A 19,187-nucleotide genomic window follows, 5' to 3' on the forward strand; every position below is an offset into this window, starting at 1 on the left:
TGTGTACGCACCAACTACTCTGGATTCAAACTTAAGTCGCATTTTCGAGCACACGTAAATAGTAGACCATGTTCTTTATAACCGCGTTATTACATAAGAACATAAAATAAATGAAGATTTTTCAAAATTATTTTCTCGATATCTTCTAATAAATATTAATTTTGTGACTACCTGTAGGGAACTTTGTTTTTAATGATTTTCGTGCAATAAAGTTTGTTTTAAACTCTTTTTATTTATTATAAATACTAGCGCCAATTATCCGCTTCGCTGGGTTAAAGTAAGAAAAATTGGTAATATGTTCCGTTAGTCAGTCACTTTTTACTGTTACTAAAGCACTCTCTGATATCGGGTCATTTTCGATCATTTTTATATATATATCTCCTCCCTCCTCCCAGTGGCGGAGCTGAATTTGGATTTAAACAGTATCGGAAGCATCACTGTTCATGTCAGCCGTCCCGAAAACTATGGATTCAACACTAATATTGGTCGTTTTCGATTATTTTTATATATCTTCCTCTTCCCTTCCCCTAAGTTGCACTGTCAAAGTGAAACGATAAAACTCATCGCAGGCCCAAACCTCACCTATGTTGAAAATTTGATCGAGTACGTTCGCAAATATAGCGACTTTAATTCTATTTATATTTATTTATATTTATTCTAATTATATTTATTTATTTATTTTTATTTATTTAATTTATTTATTTCCTGCGGTTTGATACGGGGATTAGATAAAAATTACATCACACTGTTTGATGAAAATTTGTTTTCCAATATTATCTTCAGTGACCTTTTCCCATATATCCTTTTTCATGAATACTTCTACTACTATAGTTCTTGGTCTTATCACAGGAGGGTCACTACGATTATTATCAGTCTTTGGCTGGTCACCTGCACTCTCAGCTTGCCTGGAGCTTTGAGAACAACCTAACTCAAAGTCCTTAGCTTGCTCGGAGCTCTAGACCTTCTTTCCTACCCACTTAGCTTGCTCGGAGCTCTTTTGGAATTCCTAACCTCAGTCGCCTTGTTTGCTTCGGGGCTCTATGACTCTTAACCCCCTCTCTGCTTGCGTGGAGCGTTGGGGATCCTAAATCTACTCCACGTAGCTTGCTCGTAGCTCTGTGGAGAGTCTTTCCTATGTTGCTTGGACCTTGGGATACCGTATTTTACTCAAGTATTAGAGCATTTTACATCATAGTGGTTTTTGTAGTATACTGTTTACAGAAAAGAGGATTTTGTAATAAAACTTGCTTATTGGGAGAAAAACAATTCCGGAGTATAATTCAGCTCTGCCTATACTTGCATAAGCAGAAATTTACAATAACAAAAAGCCGTTTTCTGAAATCGGTGAAGTGTTGTTCCAATAGTATATTCCATCTCCATTCTAATCTCTCGATTAGAAGGATAGAAATTTACTACTGCTACTATATGACAACATACAAACCAAACTCCTTCATACGATGTACATGTGACATTGATACTTGCTTATTAGTACCAAATTAGTTAAAACATTTGCAGTGAAACCCTTGTGAAAAAAATATTAATTTTATATTTAGGATGTCTTTTATTACTATCATTATGTATGTAACAAAGCATTTAAAAGGTTAAAAAAAAACTGACGATCTTTTAATTTCGTTGTCGTTGCAGGATGACAGTGACCTCGTGTTCGATGACGACAGTGTCAGTTCACACTTCGGCAATGATCTTTTATCGTCATCATCGTCCTCATCAACGTCCCCGGTAAAAAGGAACCGGTCCACAGAGTCTGATGTATTGCCTGTAGCCAGTCCAATTGAAGAAGAGGAGTCACCGTCCTCATTACAGACTGAATTATTGGGACAACCAAGGCCCAAGCGCCAGTGGGGTTGGGGGAGCTGGTTTGGAGGTGGTGATGATGATAAGGCTGATGAAGAAACCACCCCCAGTCCCGTGGTACAAGAACTGAAAACAGAATCACGGGAGAAGCGGAACAGTAGAGAAGAACCTCGAGCAGACACATACGATGATGGTGACGATGCTGGTGGCGATTTCTTGGACAATGACTACGAGCCTTCTGGTGACGATGATCTTGAAGGATCAGGAGTTCCGACCACTCCATCGGAGCCAACAGGCGAACAACCAGGTAAATAAATGCTTTTCCAATTATACTGTGGGGAAACCCCTTTGGTACTTTTTTTTAAAAATTTGTTTATTTATACATGTTTATGGACAGTACTACGTATCATCTACGGTCTTAAGGCTCAACGTATCAAGGATGTCATCCCTCGACGAACATACTATCCAGGGAAGTGGTAAAACGGCTTGTGATCTATAAATTAGGTACCATCTTGGAATTTGTTAGTGTTAAAGAAGAAAACCCAGGAAAAACCTCACTCAAAATGACTCGCCAGAATAAGCTGTGACACATTCTCGATCGAATGTCTTCACCAGAAATCGAAACCGGGTCCGCTCTCACCAAAGGTGAGAACGTTATTGACTACACGACTCGGAGCCACTCCTTTAGTACTAATAACTGCCTTTTATATGTTGATTCATTGGTACCACTGATAGTAAAGCCAGACAATAAAATGCTCCAGCTTTGCTCATGTTAAGAATGTTTTGAGTAGTGCGACAAACACGCTTCCCTTTTGTATTTAAATAGTATTTGTGAAGATATAAAATGTGAAAGGGAAATACCGGGAAAAACTAGTATTGCCCTTGAGATGAGATTTGGAGCTCTCTCGTCTCGAAAAGTATCTCTTTCTATTGGGATAGCTCTGTCTCGTCTCATATATCGTCACGAAAATTCTGCTTCGTCTCGTCTCGTTGGTAACACCAATAAAAGCAAAAATATGAAGAGCTAAATAAGTCTTAAGATGAGTAAGAAATGAACTTTCTAACTTATCGTCCCACGCTTAGGCTAAAGGAAACGGATGGTTAATGAAAATGAGTTATTACGAAAGAATTGGTGAAATGTAAATGTGGGAGAAAACGGGAACACTGTTTGAAGTCTTAAGGAGGAAGAAAAGTTTATTATGGGGTTTTTAGGTCAGTAGTTACGAAGAATGCACAATTTTTTGACCATTAAGATCTACGAGACTGAAATGTGGACGTTACGCAGAAGAAGAAGAAAAAAAAAACTATAGTGTTTTTGAAATATGGGTTGAGAGAGGAATGGAGAAAATTACGTTGGTCGAACGGTCGAACGGGGGATAATTGTCAGTAGGGTATACTAGAAGAGAAAAAAGCAGCATTAGACTATATTTTTTCTAAAAAAAAAAAAAGAAAAAGAAAGAAAAAGAAAGAAAACAAAGGTAGAAAAAGACAGTATAATTAATGGACGATATTAAAGCCTAAAACTTTTATCTAAACACAAAGAGATTGCCCGAGAACAGGAGTGCATGGAAAGGTAGCTTAGCTTGTATTGACCACCTCGCAGGGGCACCAGAAGAAAATTTTCTAGGAGGGTCCATTTCCATGGTTGCTATGTTACATCTGGTATTTCTGGTATTTAATATACGTGGTTTGCTATATTACGTATATATTTTCGTGAGATAGGGGACGGACCCTGCTTTCCTTCGGGCACCCATGCCACCTAGCACAGCACTGAGAAAAATCCGTTCTCCGGACACCGGTATATTGTACAAATATACGGAATCCTTATGTTTACTATGGAAATATAAGGAACACACGTTATCTATATACTACATATGTATTACCTTTTTCCCGTTAGGTGTTACACCATGCCACTTCAGGGTGTCTAACATCTAACAGTCTTCCGTATATTACATACGTATAAGTATGATACATACCTCAGCCATATATTACATACGTCTATCTGTATGAGAGATCCTGACCACCTATATACAGTTCTTTCGTTTGTACGGAAAGTACATTTATTCGGAACACTTATACAGAAAGTACGTGTAAAATATACTTTTTCAGTTATACGTTTATGTCAAGTCCAAAAACTACAGCATTTACGCATGTAACCTATGTTTTTACGTACCGTAAACTGGGGAACACTAGCACCCGGGGCTAACATTGGCATAGAGCAAGGTAAATTTGGCAACGCTGTTTTACAGCAAAATGTCCTCTTACTTTTAGCTTCTTTTTTCTTTAACCTGGTTTTCAACAATTACTTTAACATTGACCCAAAATTAGACAAACATAGTATATTGAAGCGGTTGCGAACAGCTCCTCAAATAAAGGCCAATGTTCATGTTCATATCTCTGAAGTACTTATTCAGGCCCGGATTTGGTTCATTGTGTGAATTGTTTGAATTGGATGTGTGGCAATTGTAATGAGATCACTACAGACAATTGGCGCCCGGGCCTTTCCTGGCTCACGAAAATGTACACGTAATCTATATATATAAAAGAGAACGCACAAATCCTTTGTTCCCTCATCACGCTAATACGGCTGAACCAATTTCTTTCATTTTTGGGGGGTTATTAGGATTTGGACCCTAGATGGTTTTTATCATATCACTTTAATTTTTAATTACCAGTGTCTTGAGATAATTGACCATTCAAGTGTCCATAACGTACAAATCCTTTGTTAGTTCATCATAGGTAAAAATAAACGTATTTATATGCAACCCACATGACCGTGTCACTCGGCGGGTTAACATAAATGACAGGCGATATAATGTTAACATTTACTGGAATCTACTATGGTTTTTATCATATCACTTGAAAGCGAAAAAGTAAAAATTATCTAAGTAACAAAGTTTATTGCGTTCCGGGGTGACCGCAGCGAAGCGGGGTGAACGCTGCTAGTAGGGTATATAACAAACCACGTATATTAAATACTAGAAATACCAGACATAATATATCAACCATGGAGATGCCCCCTCCAAGAACATTTTCTTCGGGTGCCACTGCTACAGACCCTTTATTATGAATGTCCAATGAACAATACCGGTATCCCTAATTGAGCATTTCAAATTCTGTTATAGTAATTCAACACTATTTTTGTAATTTTCTTCACTAAATTTTCGTAATCTAGGGATGTGTATTTTCCTATACATAGATTGTACAATTAGTAGTTTTAATAAACTAAACATATAGGAAAATATTTTTTAAAATGTTTTTAGGTGCCAATGTAGCCTCTATTCAGTACAAATTTTCTAAAAAAAAAACAAGCCTTATAAACGACTTGCCAAAGTTACCCGTATACGAGATAAAATTGGAACCAACGAAAATATTTTTTTATGCAGGTACAAATTCGAATTTTGAAAAAGAGTTACAGATATTACAAGAGGAAGGTTTAACCTTTATTTTACGGCTTGTCAGTACACTGCCAGAATAGTAAATCCGTTCTTTCCCGCGTGGCACTGTACTGACACAGGCGAAAGGTCTACTTTGACCCGCGAGCACACCGGTTGAGAACCAACGTTTTTGGTTCCTTTCACTATGGACTATCTCTTCATACAATAAGGCACATCAGTTAAAAAAAAAAAATATGTGTGCTCGCGGGTCAAAGTAAACATTTCGCCTGTGTCAGTACAGTGCCACGCGGGAAAGAACGGATTTACTATTTTGGCAGTGTACTGACAGCCGTAAAATAAAGGTTAAATGTCATGTTGACCTTTTTTGTTTAAAAAAAAAAAGAATCGTCAATAGTTTCTGAAAAATCTTGAAAAAACCTCACAAAACTTGCTAATGTTCCCCTATTTTACGGTACGACACATACATTTTTTTTTCCTCAGTGAGATTGGCGCGTGTTTTTCGTACTTTTTTTTAAGCATTTAAGTGTGCAAATATATCGTTTATGGCATATAGATTTGCAGTATACCGTTTATAACAAATATCATTCAAATAGCACATAACTTCTCAGTCATATCATAAATTTACACACAGTTGATGGAGGGGCGCCAAGAAATAATAGTTTAGAAGGCATTAGGAGAAAATTAGTAAAAGAATTTTGATTTTAGAACAATTAGTATTTCTGTTGGCTTTCTCCAAATCTACCTGTGCCAAGTAGGATTCGTGGGCATGCGCCAACAACAACAAGAACAACGAAAAGAGTACAGAAGGCATTTCCACAAAGAAATGTAACAAGAAAAAGACATGAACCTATCAACGGGACTTCCTAATCAAACCTAGTCCATTCGATAAACATAACAAAGATATGCTCATGCACAAAAAATAGGTGCCATGGACAACGGAGTAAGTCCCTGGGGCCCATTGACCCAAGTATAAAGAAAATCGTAGATTCGCAGTGAAATAGCTATTACATCAACACTATTCATTGGAAAGTCATGGATTATAGTTCATTTTCATCAGCATAAAGCAAGCTTTGCAGAGGTGCTATGTATTGGGGCCCCGAGAGTACTTGAACAGGGAAAACTGGTAGAAAATTCCCTCCAGAAATACCTCTCACCAACTTTGGACCCCTCTGGAGTAGCCCCGGAATTCAACTGCATCTCAAATGATAGTATAGAAGATAAAAATGTGTATATCAAGTTTTGTACTGATAGACGGAATAGATATGAGGGAAAAGCTTGTATAACAATACACGATTTCTTCTCATACCTATTCTTTCTATCAATACAAAACTTGGTACAAACATTTCTTATACTCTATAGTATTTTTTGAGATACATTTGGATTGTGTGGTTTTACCCGAGGCCATTCCAGAGGGGTTTAAAGTTGATGGAAGGGATTTCTGGAGGGAATTTTCCCGACATTCTTCCAGTTTTCCCTGTTCAAGTACGTTATCAGCCCCAATACATAGCACCTCTGGAAAGCTTGTTTCATGCTGATGAGAATGAACTATAAACCATGACTTTCCAATGAACAGTGTTGATGCAATAGCTATTTCACTGCGAGTCTACGATTTTCTTTATACTTACAGGGTCAATGGGTCCCAGGGACTTACTCCGTTGTCCATGGCACCTAATTTTTTGTGCATAAACATATCTTTGTTATGTTTATCGAATGGACTAGGTTTGATTAGGAAGTCTCGTTGACAGGCTCATGTCCTTTCCTTGTGAGTTTAAATGCTGTAAGCCTAGAAAATGTTGTTTGCTAAGAAAGTAATTTTAAAAAACTTCAACTCCTAAGATGGCTCTAAAAGGTCACCTGCAATTCCCTATAGTTCTTATGGTTTGCACTTCCTGTCTTAGTGCGTTAAAAACGGAACAATTTTAAAGGCAAGAACGCCAATTCTTTCATCTCCCGGATAGTGCAGGTTGAACATTTGTAATACTGTAACACATAAATTATACTTTAGTTTATAGGAAAAAGGAGATTGTATATCAAAACTCATATCTGCGGCCCGGCAGGCCCGTATCCAGGGGGTCTAGGAAGGGGGGCTAAATTTTTGCTGCCCCCCTTAAAATTTTCACGGTAGGCTTGCAAATGAACCATAATATTGTGATGAACTATAATATGGTTGGATCGCCCTCCCCCCTTCTACATTTTTGGGCTGGCTACCGGCCTGCGACCCAGTATTCTGTAGTTGAGTTGATTTTGAGTTTAACGGCCCGTTCAGCAGCGAGGCTATATGAGACGTGGACCTACTGATTAACGTGGAATCCGAACCACATGAGCTCCCGCCGGGAATCGAACCCGGGCCTCCCACGCCAAAGGCGCATACGTTAACCGGTATTGTGTAGTTGCACGGGTGAAATGTGCGAGTGATTAGAAAGACGTACGGTGCACCCGACGTACTAAAGCATGATGCATCACTATTGTTACTGGGTTAGCGTTGCCTCCTGCCAGTGAGAATGTTTAATAGAGTTATTGGTCCTTTTAAGGGAAACCTGTTACTGGTAAAAGTAAGTTCCGTGCGAGTGCAGAAGTAATATTTTCGCGTTTTCATTTTCAGCTGTTTTCAAAGAGCTAAAACTTTATTTATTTATATTCGAATTTATTTATTTATTTATTTATTTTTGCTGCTTGCATCTAGTGTTGCCTAGGACGAGAAATTTCTAGTTTCGTCCCGAAAACGAGACGTCAGTCAAGATGAGAAGTACATTTTTAAATTCTAGATGAGACGAGAAACACGTCACTTTTGGCTCCTTAATGAGACCAGTCGAGAAAATTTTACGAGTCACGTGGACACCACTACTTCACCCAAGTGTTAGATCTCAAACAATCTTTTAATGTTACATGATTCGTAGTATAAACACTGTTAAATTGATAAAGTAATTGTACGAAAACAAATGAAGATCGTTTAGCAACGTTTAAATTGATACACTAAATGTCCAATAATAAATATGGTTTAAATATTGTATCAATCCTTGTGGACCTGAGCTGCTTGAACCCCATCTGTTAGCGATTGGCTGAACTACGTCAAGCCTAGGGACTAACACGTAGTCAGCGCGCTGTGTCGACCTGTCTCTAACAGGTTGTATCAGGAACTTTCTAGACTTAGCGTCCATCTAGCTTATTTTTTTTTTTATTTATTTACGTGACCCCCAGTTTGCCTCACGACTCTGGGTGGATGCCGAGAATTGGGAAGCGCCAGCCGGGAATCAAACCCGGGATCACGCGGACATGAATCCAACGCTCTAACCACTAGATTATGATGTCCCGTGAAGTGTTTCTTCGAGACCTGTTTTTTTGGGGGGCGGCAGTACCCCTCCGGAATACCAAGTGTGCCCCCGGAACATTGTTTCTGAAAGAAACACTGGTCCCGTGTTTTCTCATATAAGTAGAGCATTAGGGATGCGCACGAGACAAGATTTATGGCTGTCTCGTCTCGAAAATGTGCTGTAAAAGTGATGTCTCGACTCGAAAATGTTTATTTCCCTATTGGAAGAGCCATGTCTGGACTCGTCTCGTGTGCATCCCTATAGAGCATATACGTATCTAGTATGTGGAAAACAATCTACAAATCAGTGTAATATGAGGATGTGGGATGCGTAACTGTAAGTATCAATGGACTTAGATGATATATCAGGATCCAAATAATGAAAGCCAAACCTCTCAGTTTGTGTTGTTATTTAAGGACGAAGGTAAGGGAAAACTTCTTAGTTATTGTAAAAAGTATACAATACATTACGATGAAATGGTGTGAAACCCAATTTTTGTGTACACAAATAAAAGTTGCCGATTTTACCAAGTTTTACTCCCTTTTTCAACCAAGACATTATAAAGGTAAGAAGACACCATTGACTTAGGAGTTTCAACTTCCCTTGGCGAAGTTATGTGTATGCTAGTGGCCATACTGGTATTTACTAATTGCATTTACTATGATCTAATTATTCAAAATTGTTTTCTGCAAACAGTTATTCCCTTTGTGTAGTGGAAATTAAAAATAATAAGAACCTGGAGATATGATTTTTACAGTTACCTGTAGATGAGTAATGGAACTAAACGTCCCATAACATAATTTTAATGTTTTGCTGCACAATATTTTACAACATGTAAATGAAAACGCAGAACTTTTAAATTTTGTGAAACAAGGCTCTGAGATTTAACTCACTTTTATAATCATCAACAAGAAATAAGTTTCATATTAAAGTGAATCTATAGTAGTAGTATTTTTTATGGGAGATGCAAATTTTTTAAAGAAATTCTCGATGTAGTTCAGCGATCCGACACTAGATGACTCGACGTTGCAGGGCGCTCTTCCGCTCTGCACAATAGTGTCTTCTATCGGAATGTACTCGTACTCGGTTGAAGTTGTATCTTCCTTTCATTCTTCCATTTAGTTTGCTTTCATTCATAAACTCAAGTTTTTTTGAATTTCATAATTTCGTTTATTTCCTTTTGCCAAAATATAAAATGAATCCGTTGATTTTCGTAGAACGTGGTATTGGGGTCAGAATACGTTCGAATCATATTTACTGAGTCCTGAGACAGCCTATAAGCAAAGACGAGGAAATTGCTTCTATTGTCTGTCTGAGCATTCTTCAGCGGCGCATCTAGCCCGGGGGAAGGGGTAGGCTCCCCCATATTTTTGAGTGACAAAAATAATTAAAGCTATTATTTATATATTTTTGCAAGTTTATAGTAAACTTATAACATACCTATCAAATCATAGTATGAGTTGTGGCTGCCCCCCCCCCTTAGTTTTTACCTTCTCGATCCGCCATTGGTATTCTTTCTAAAGTCAATTTCTAACTCACGTTCTCTAATGTAGTTAGATGAAGTCACTAAGGTAGTAAAACAGAGGTAGAAGGTACAGTGTGTCGGTAAAGTTGCACAACCCAAAGTTTGAATGCGTATATCTTTTGATCTAAGGGGGGAGGGCGCGGTGGCTCAGTGGTAGAGCTTAGGGTCCCTGGTTCAATCCCAACTCGCGCCGTGTGGACTTTGTGGTGGACAAACACCGTGCTCGTGGGTTTTCTCGGGGTTCTCCCGTTTCCTCCCACTTTCTTTATTCCACCATTTCATTCATTTCTCATAGTCACCGTCTCCCTTAGCCTAACCGGCATATTCGTGGGACGTAAAAACTTAAAGATTTCATTTCATTTTTCTTTTGATCTAAGAATGATAAAGACCTGAGACTTGAAACAAATGTAAGCATGTTCTATGTAGATATTTTCGAGATCATAAGCAATGCTGGATCTTATAACGTTTTCGTGTTGTAACGAAAGAAATTACCGTTAAGTGTAGAATTTAAAAAAAAAATGTACAAAATGAAGAAAATCAAAATTTAGTTGCAGGAAACTGGTATCGCAAATTTTTGAATAAAAATTCGTTTTATCAATTATGTGCAAATTCTCATTGGTTATTATTAATTAACCTAAAACACACTTATTGGAGTAATGTTACGACAACAGTGTTGCCAGGGACCGCGTTTCTGTCAAAACCCACCCATTTTACGGACTTGCAGTAAATAGCCTTTTTATATGTCAACACGGCATCAACCTTGTCACGTTTTCACACCAATGGATAAATGTTGATGCATACTGTACATATACATACGAATTTATCCGCAGGAAATCAGTTTTCTGCAAATGAATATTGATTGTCTTCATCCTGCACATTTTTTATTTTACACTTACGGTAATTTCTTTCGTTGCTATACAAAAACTTTACAAGTTCCAGCATTTGTCATGATCTCGAAAATATCTACATAGAACATGCTTACATTTGTTTTAAGTCTCAGGTCTTTATCATTCTTAAATCAAAAGATATACGCAATCAAACTTTGTGTTGCGCAACTTTATGGACACACTGTATATGGTAAACTGAAATTTAAAAGATGGAATAGAAATATGTGTACAAAATTAAAATTAGAAAAACAACAACGTATAATCGAGCAGTTTAGCCTAATTATACATTCTTTTACACTGGTAAACACGATGTAAACAGTGGCATATGCAGAATGGGTTTCAGGGCTTTAACCTCCCTCTTGAGCAACATATTAGGGAAGAATAAACATTCACTTTATTAAGGTATATATGCACACAAAACTCAAACATGTCCCCAAACTGTGTGAGATTGACCCATTCCCTTGAAGAATTTCTGAATACGCCACTGGATATAAATCATATCAAAGGATATAATGGTGCGAAAGGGATGTTGTAGTACCCCATAAATGTTATATTGCCTTTCTTAAAGTTTGATACTGGGTGCAGACCTGCTCTGAGACATGTACTGTTTACCTGAAAGCTATCACATTCATAGTTAACCTGTACACATTTTATACTTCAGTCTTAGCCATAGTAAAGTGCGCTCATTTTCTTTGCGTATGGGCTTGAGTTCGATTACCGGCGAGGATACTTGTATCGCATACAACCTGAATAGCTGTCCGGACCTCGCTTTAAAAGTAGATCCCGTCTCATATGCATCGGGGCTGAGAAGGGACATTAAATTCCATTCAGGTAACTAAAGTTTAGGGAAGTTTGACTTAGGTATCTCAATCAGGGTTTTCATTGACTTGAAAACTTTCCTATTTCTCGTATTCATTCCATCTTTTCTTTAGAGGTCACAGAATTCAGGTTTCTTGTAAAAAGTCATGGAAAAGTAAGGGAATTTGAAGTATGAATGTTTACTGCTTAGAACCCATTTCTCTTTTAGCCTTACTCGGCTATTGGTAGGGGATTTTTATAACAGGGATTTTTGTAGGGGATTTTTGTTTTTCAACACACCTAGCCCTACATACACACCCGCCCACACACTATATGTGTATACTAGACTTTAGCCCCCAGACCCCGACATTTGCTCAGCCTACGGCCTCGTACCTATTACCCGACAATTCTACGGAATTTTACATTTCTTTTCCTATTTCAACTATCTAAAACATAAGATTTGGTATCCCACGAAAACGCCCATTTAAATAACATGGCAATTTCTTCATCCCCCCTTTAGGCTCCTTAAAAACTAAAAATAGTCACTTTTGACAATTTTCCTATGGGTTATTAATGGAAGGTTACAATCATGCCAAATTTCATCATTCTAATCCTGTCGGAAGTGCCTAAACATTTTTTGGTGTAGAAGATAACCCATATAAATAATATGCGAAATATTTTTCAATTGCCCATAAAACCACTCTACTTGGAATTTTTTGTTTTTGATGATTTACTTATGTAACGCTAACAAAGACGTACCAGCATACCGAATTTCAAGTTTTTATTCCAATCACAAGTCCCTAAGGTATGAGATTCATTTAAATATCGTGGGGAATTTCTTCATTCCCCCTTTAGACCCCTAAAAAATTAAAAGTATTCTCTTTTGGCAATTTTCCTGTAGGTTAGGCCTGGAAAAAATGAAATGAAATCTTTAAGTTTTACGTCCCACGGTTATGCTAAAGGAGACGGTGATGATGAGAGATGAGTGAAATGAAGAAAGTGGGAGGAAACGGGAGAACCCCGAGAAAACCCACGAGCACGGTGTTTGCCCACCACAAAGTTCACTTGGCGGAGGCTGGGATCGAACCCGGGACCCCAAGCACCAGAGGTGAACGCTCAACCACTGAGCCACCGCGCCCCCAAGGTTAGGCCTGGAAAGCTACAACCATGCTAAATTTAATCAGTGTAGTCCTACAGGAAGTGCCCAATAATTTTGAGGTGTGAAAGATATCCCATGTAAATAACATGGGGAAGATTTTTCAGTTCCCCATAAAACCATTCTAAAGTTGGAAATTTTTATTTTTGGCGATTTACTTAATTAACGCTAACGAAAACGTACAAGAATACCGAATTTCAAGTTTTTATTACAATTCCAAGTACTGTACCTAAAACATAAGATTATAGGTCCTAAAGAAGGACCATTTGAATAACAAAAGGAATTTCTTCATACCCTCTTTAGACTCCTTAAAATTTAAAAATATTGACTTTTGACAATTTTCCAGTAGGTTAGTACCGAAAAGATAAAATCATGCCAAATTTTAACTTTCCACGTCAACCGGAAGTACTCCTTTAATTTATGTCAGTTCATGAGTGTTATATATAGTTTAGGATAGCTTTTGTGAATGCCGCATTAAACCTCCGGGTTCCATAGACCATAGAGTTACTTATATGAAATTTATATAGAAAATCATAAAATTACTATTAAAGGTAATAAAGTTACCTCAAATAAAAATAAAAACGCATGTGATACGGACGGGGCAATGCACGTCACAAGTACCTTAGTGTAGAGACGACTTTCGAATAATGAGGAACAAAGTTAAATTGAATTAAAAATTTGTCTTTTTTTCGAATGATTTTTATTTCGAATCACATAGATGGTTTTCAGTAGACGTAAAGCTCATAATGCCGTTTAAATCAATTTTGATACCTCAAACTGTTGTTAAAGAAAACTGCTGAAACTTTTTTTTTTTTTTTTTTTTGAAAGTGACTAATCTGTTTATGTACAGTATATGAAAATCAAAGTTACTATATATTGTGACTTTTGAATCGCGTGTCCCATCTCGATCAAATTTTCAATATAGATGACGTTCGGGCCAATGTTTTTTTTTTTTTTTTTTTTTATGATTTCACTTTGACGGTGCTACTTAGGGGAGGGGAATATATATAAAAATATCAAAATTGACCGATTTAGTATCCAATTTAGTGTTTTCGGGATCGCTGAGATGAACATTGACAATTTCGATGCAGTTTAAATCCAAATTCAGCCTACATTAGTACTCCTAAGGGGGGATAGTGACATGTAAAAGTAATTAAAAATGACCTATGTAAGTGTCCAATTCATAGTTTTTAAGACCCCTAAGTTGATTGATGACAGTTTTTGTGCCCTTTATGTCCAAATAACATGCATTCTTCCCGTGCGAAGAACGGCCATTCTGCTACTCAAATATATTTATGAAAGTGCATAGAAACTTCTGTTGGCAGCTGCATTAAAATGACAATAATGTGCAATGTTGATAAACCGTGATCCGTTAAAATTCCAATGAAAGTTTAAATGTTTCAGTAACAGAAAAAAAAAAATCGCCGTTCAAGAAAAAGAATAAGGAAAATATATCCCAAAAATGATTGATTGTCTAATTACTTATTCCAATTTTGGTGTAAAATTATTTCTTTTTAGTTCATTGAAAAAAAATAAAAGAGAGATTATATGTATAAAAACGACAGCTCACTGAAAAAAAAGACTACGAAGAAAAAAAAACGTAAAAAAAATGAATGAACTTCCTGTGTTTGAGAAATGGTATTCGCATCTTCTGTATAATGAAGTTATAACATTTTTTTCCTACTACTTTATTTTTTCAACAAACACACTTTAAAAAAACGTGAAACAAGGAAAAAATAAGGTTACGTTTTCTCAGACCTAATGTAATTTTTCTTCCTTGAAACTGCGATGGAACTTTTTTTTTTTTTTTTTTGTCCTTTTGCTATGATAAAATGCTACCAAAGAATGAATATTTAATGAGGAAGGACAACATTAATAATATTAATAATAAAAAAAGTAGGAGAAAACATTATTCAGGTGCTCTCAGGTAGAAACGAGAGGAATTCGAAAGACTGCTAAGAAATGAAGTCCACAGACGTTAGCGGACATTTTTACTTGTGATTAGCGTTGTACTAAGAGTTTGACTAAGGCGATGCTAACTTCCGTATTTAGAAACAAAATGCTTATGTTATTCACAGGGGCGTACTCATGGTGGGTCCACCAGGTCCGGACCTTCTCAAAACATCCTAACTCAACACACATTTGTACACTTTCTCACTAAAACTACACTTGTTTAAGAGGCCTCATCCCGGCGAAATTAAAATACCGCTAATTTTACAGTAATTATCTTGTATCTTCAAATAGATAAAAGATAATTGAAATATGGAACAAGAGCGCCCTAGAAAATATTATTTTGTGCGAGGTACCGTTATCACAAGTCACCTAGTGGCTTTCATTTTTCAGCCATTTAGAAACGCGAAAATAAATGCCGATTTTCAAAATGGCTCGAAATCGAAAGCAGATAAGTGAGTCGTGATAACGGTATCTCATGTAAAATGACATTGTCTAGGGCGTTGTTGTTCCACATTTCGATTATCTTTTATCTATTTGAAGATATCACATAACTACTGTAAAATTAGCGGTATTTTAATTTCGCCGGAATGAGGCCTCTTAACAGGCAAATGATGGATGTATCATGAAAATTTGATGTAGTGATGAGCGCAAGAGTCTTGATCTTGCAGTTTTTGCAAGAGTCTTCCATGCAAAACCAAGACTCAGACCAAGACCAAGACCAAGACTCTTGCACAAATACCGGTACTACTTGAATTTTCTTTATAGAATGTAAAAAAGGGGAAAAATCATTACATCTTTGACTTAAATTGCTTGACTTCAATGATAATACAGCTGAAGTGAATGTGTTCCCAGTAGTTTAAGCAGTCCGTGTGAGTCGATATACCCCTGTAGCATATAGTTACAGAATGTCGTTTTCTGAATCGGTTGTTCGCGTTTTCTGTAGATATTACTCGTTTTCAAGCCATACAGGTGACATTCTGATCAAAGCATATTGCACACAAAGAAATGTGTCATTGATGCTGAATTACGATGCATACCTGCGTTTGAAACAATGAAGATTACTTATCGGCAAATCAGACACTATTCTAAGTTATCTGGAATAAACTTAAACCTTTGACCTTCGAGCTGGTAAAGTTTGTCGGCTCGTCCTGGGAGAAATATAGCAAAAGAGGGATTGAACTGCTTTGGCTCAGGAAGTCTGCTGGCGAAACGCCACAAATGTCCAGTAAGAAGGAATCTCCAAAATAAAAACTGCAAGTGGCGAGCGCAAAAAGTAAATTTCATGCATACTTTGAAGTTGTTGCGAAAATTGGAGAGCATCCCTATGGGTCATACAAACTATGCAAAAAATCGAAGAATAAAGTAGCAATACAAATGAAAAACAGAAACACTTCAGGACTGATTATGAATCAAAACTGTACTCAGTAATGATATATATAATGTACAGGCGCGGATCCAAGGAGGGCTTTAGGGGCTATAGTCCCCCCTTGACGCTAAGGTATACATTGGATAAAAGGGGCTTCAATCCTGCTTTACACTGGATAAAGCAGCAAACTATGGTTTAGCCTGTCCCTTGGTCATATCCTGGATCCGCCCCTGTATGAATATATATATAGTTCACAGATTACAGAGTTGAAGTTGTGTAGTTGGTAAAAGCGTCTACTTATTAACTGAATGGCCAGATTTGATCCGTGGTGCTAACAGAAATTATTTTCTTCTTCTATCCTTGTTCCAACTTGTTTACCCAGCTAGTGGAGCTAAGGGACAGTGGCATATGCATAGGGGGCTTCGGGTTAACATCCCTACAAAAATCCTGAAATATGAACTTGGCAGCTTGCACCTCCTCTTGATGAAATTGTGTGTAAGCCACTGTTGGGTGATACACGGATTTCGAAATCGAACATGGATATGAATAAAAAATCGTAAATCAATCGATTTATCGAATATTAAAGTATTAAAAATTTGTAAAAAAAATATTGAATTTTGAAAAAATGAGTATCAACAACATATCGAAAGATATAAAAAATTCAAAACTTCGATTATCAAAATATTGAAATATTTGGTATCGGAATATCGAAAGTATTGAAAAATATCGATATATCTATCAGTAATATTTTCTGATATTGACATTTTGACATTTGAGACTAACGATTGATCGATGGATGTGTCGAAATATCTCACAGCTGTACTATGTTTGTACAGAATGGGACCTGAGCATGAGGAAAGCAGCTCCTTTTTGCTACGAGCGTGGTACTGACCACATATCACGCTCTATATAAATGTGCCGGAGTCTAGAAAGTATTAAGCCTTACCTTTAGTTAGCCCTTCTATCATGGCCTGTCCTGAACGGGGAAAGTTCTATTGTGGCTATATTGTTAGCGTACACGTCTTTGGTACAGGAAACCTGGCTTCGATTTCCCTGGGAACTCATGTGGTTCGGATCCTAAGCTCTAAGTCCTCGTTTGATATAGCCTCACTGATGAAACGGACGCTAAACTCTAATTAAATCAATTAACCAACTAACTGAATAGGGGACACTCTTTATCTTTTACCTTACTTACAATGGCTCAGTGGTAGAGGGCTCACCATTGGATCAAGGGATTCCAGGTTCGATCCAAGACCATGTGTGTTTGTGGTGAACAACATCGTGTCCGTGGGTTTTCTCGGAGTTCTCCCGTTTCCTCTCAGATTCTCATTCTACCAAATATTTTTTATAATATTTTGCTTTTATTTTTCGTTCGCTGCCTTTAGCCTAAAGGGCATATACGTGGGACGTTAAAAATTTCATATCATTCTTCAAAATTTCTAACTTATGAAGAAGTTAATGATACTAAAACAGGCATAGAAGGTGTATGTTTTTGTGCTGGCAACTGGGCATATTTTTCGTGATTTCTTTACCACATTTTATGTTGTTCAAACATTTAGTGCTGTTTCTTTCAGGGGCGGATCCAGGGGGGGGGGATCGGGGCGATCGTTCCCCCCAGAAGAGGAATCTTTCTTATTTTATATATATAAATAAAACCCATCTCAAAGTTTGGAGCCCTTAAAACTAGCAGTATGACAACCCATAGCCTTCCCCGCCCCAGAAGTCGGTCCTGGATTCGCCCCTGGTTTCTTTTATGTATTAGAATCAAACTTACAGCGATTAAAGCTTAAACTTCAATAGTGAATAATCAAACTCATCTGCTTAAAAACGTTTTGATTTTATTTTCGTTTCCATGTATGTTTCTTCGTTTTAATCCGAGACGTGATGTTTTTTAGCTGTGACCTCCTTATATCTCATTAACATGAAGACTTGTACGTGACGAATGCTATGATTTGTGTATGTCACTGCGCATTAAATAATATTGACACGTGCGTACGTTATGCGTAGATCCATCGAAGTGAAATGTGTTACGTATGTTAAAAAAAAAAAAAAAAAAAAGAATGGGTGGGGTGGTAGAATTAGATCCTGTTTGAAGATGGTATAAGTATTGATACGTGGCAGGTTATTATGACTCGTTAGAAAACTTTCTGAGATTGAAATATGGTAGAGATTGCTGTGACATAAATGTTCTGTCTTCTGCTGAAATATTAGGACTTGCAGTTTTGTTTTTCAGCTTTGTCAGTAGAAAAAAAAAAAAAGAAAGAAAGAAGTGATATCAATAAAAATTTAACACATTATGGTGGACGGAGATATGTATATATGGTAGGGTTGCCATATTTGTTTGATCCAAAATACGGACAAGCCTTAAAATGACGACCTATCAAAGATACGGTACCCAAACACAGAATAAATATTTTGAAGTTTCTTACCTAAAAATCACCTTTTTACGTTATCACACAATTTTTTACTGTAATACTTAAAACACAATTGGAAACTAACATGTTTCATTTTTTCATTAACATAAATGTAATAAATCATGGAATTAAATTATGTATATTAAATCTGACCAAAAGAACCCTACTGGAATTGAAAATTGAGATACATTTTAAAAACATAACCTATTTTATTATTCGTATTGCATGCTTTGTACGATACGGACACGGACCCAAAAATACAAACAGTCCGTAGAAAATATGGACATATGGCAACCCTAATATATGGAAGAGCATGGCGGTTCACAATTTTAGTTTTTTTTTTTTTTTTTTAGTTTAATTCCCATGATTATGAATGGAGGCCAAGAGGGACGGTGAAGATGAGATGAGTAAGATTGAATGAAGGAAAATGGAGAAAAGGGGAGAACCTCTAGAAAACTCACACACATTGTGTTTGGCCATCACAAAACTTACTTAGTGCGGAGTGGGATCGAAGCAAGGACGCTCTACCACTGAGCTACCTGGCCCTTGCTTTAGTTATGTGTGTAA

The 19,187-nt window shown here is 37.0% G+C and overlaps 1 protein-coding gene and 1 long non-coding RNA gene across 28 annotated transcripts in view; one reads left to right on the top strand and one right to left on the bottom strand.

The window, feature by feature from the left end:
- Positions 1 to 19,187, bottom strand: part of LOC145668699 (uncharacterized) — an 867,338-nt gene that overhangs the window by 519,202 nt on the left and 328,949 nt on the right. The window lies entirely within an intron of this gene.
- trol (terribly reduced optic lobes) overlaps positions 1 to 19,187 on the top strand; it is a 1,284,884-nt gene that overhangs the window by 504,182 nt on the left and 761,515 nt on the right. For all 26 annotated transcript variants that reach the window (XM_081736787.1, XM_081736791.1, XM_081736768.1 and 23 more), the window contains exon 2: positions 1,645 to 2,119. In XM_081736787.1, coding sequence (XP_081592913.1) covers positions 1,645 to 2,119 — 475 coding nt within the window. The remainder of the gene's footprint in view (positions 1 to 1,644; positions 2,120 to 19,187) is intronic.

This window comes from Thermobia domestica, chromosome 13 (assembly GCF_964235325.1).
Source record: "Thermobia domestica chromosome 13, izTheDome1.hap1.1, whole genome shotgun sequence".
NCBI classification, from domain to species: Eukaryota; Metazoa; Arthropoda; class Insecta; order Zygentoma; family Lepismatidae; genus Thermobia; species Thermobia domestica.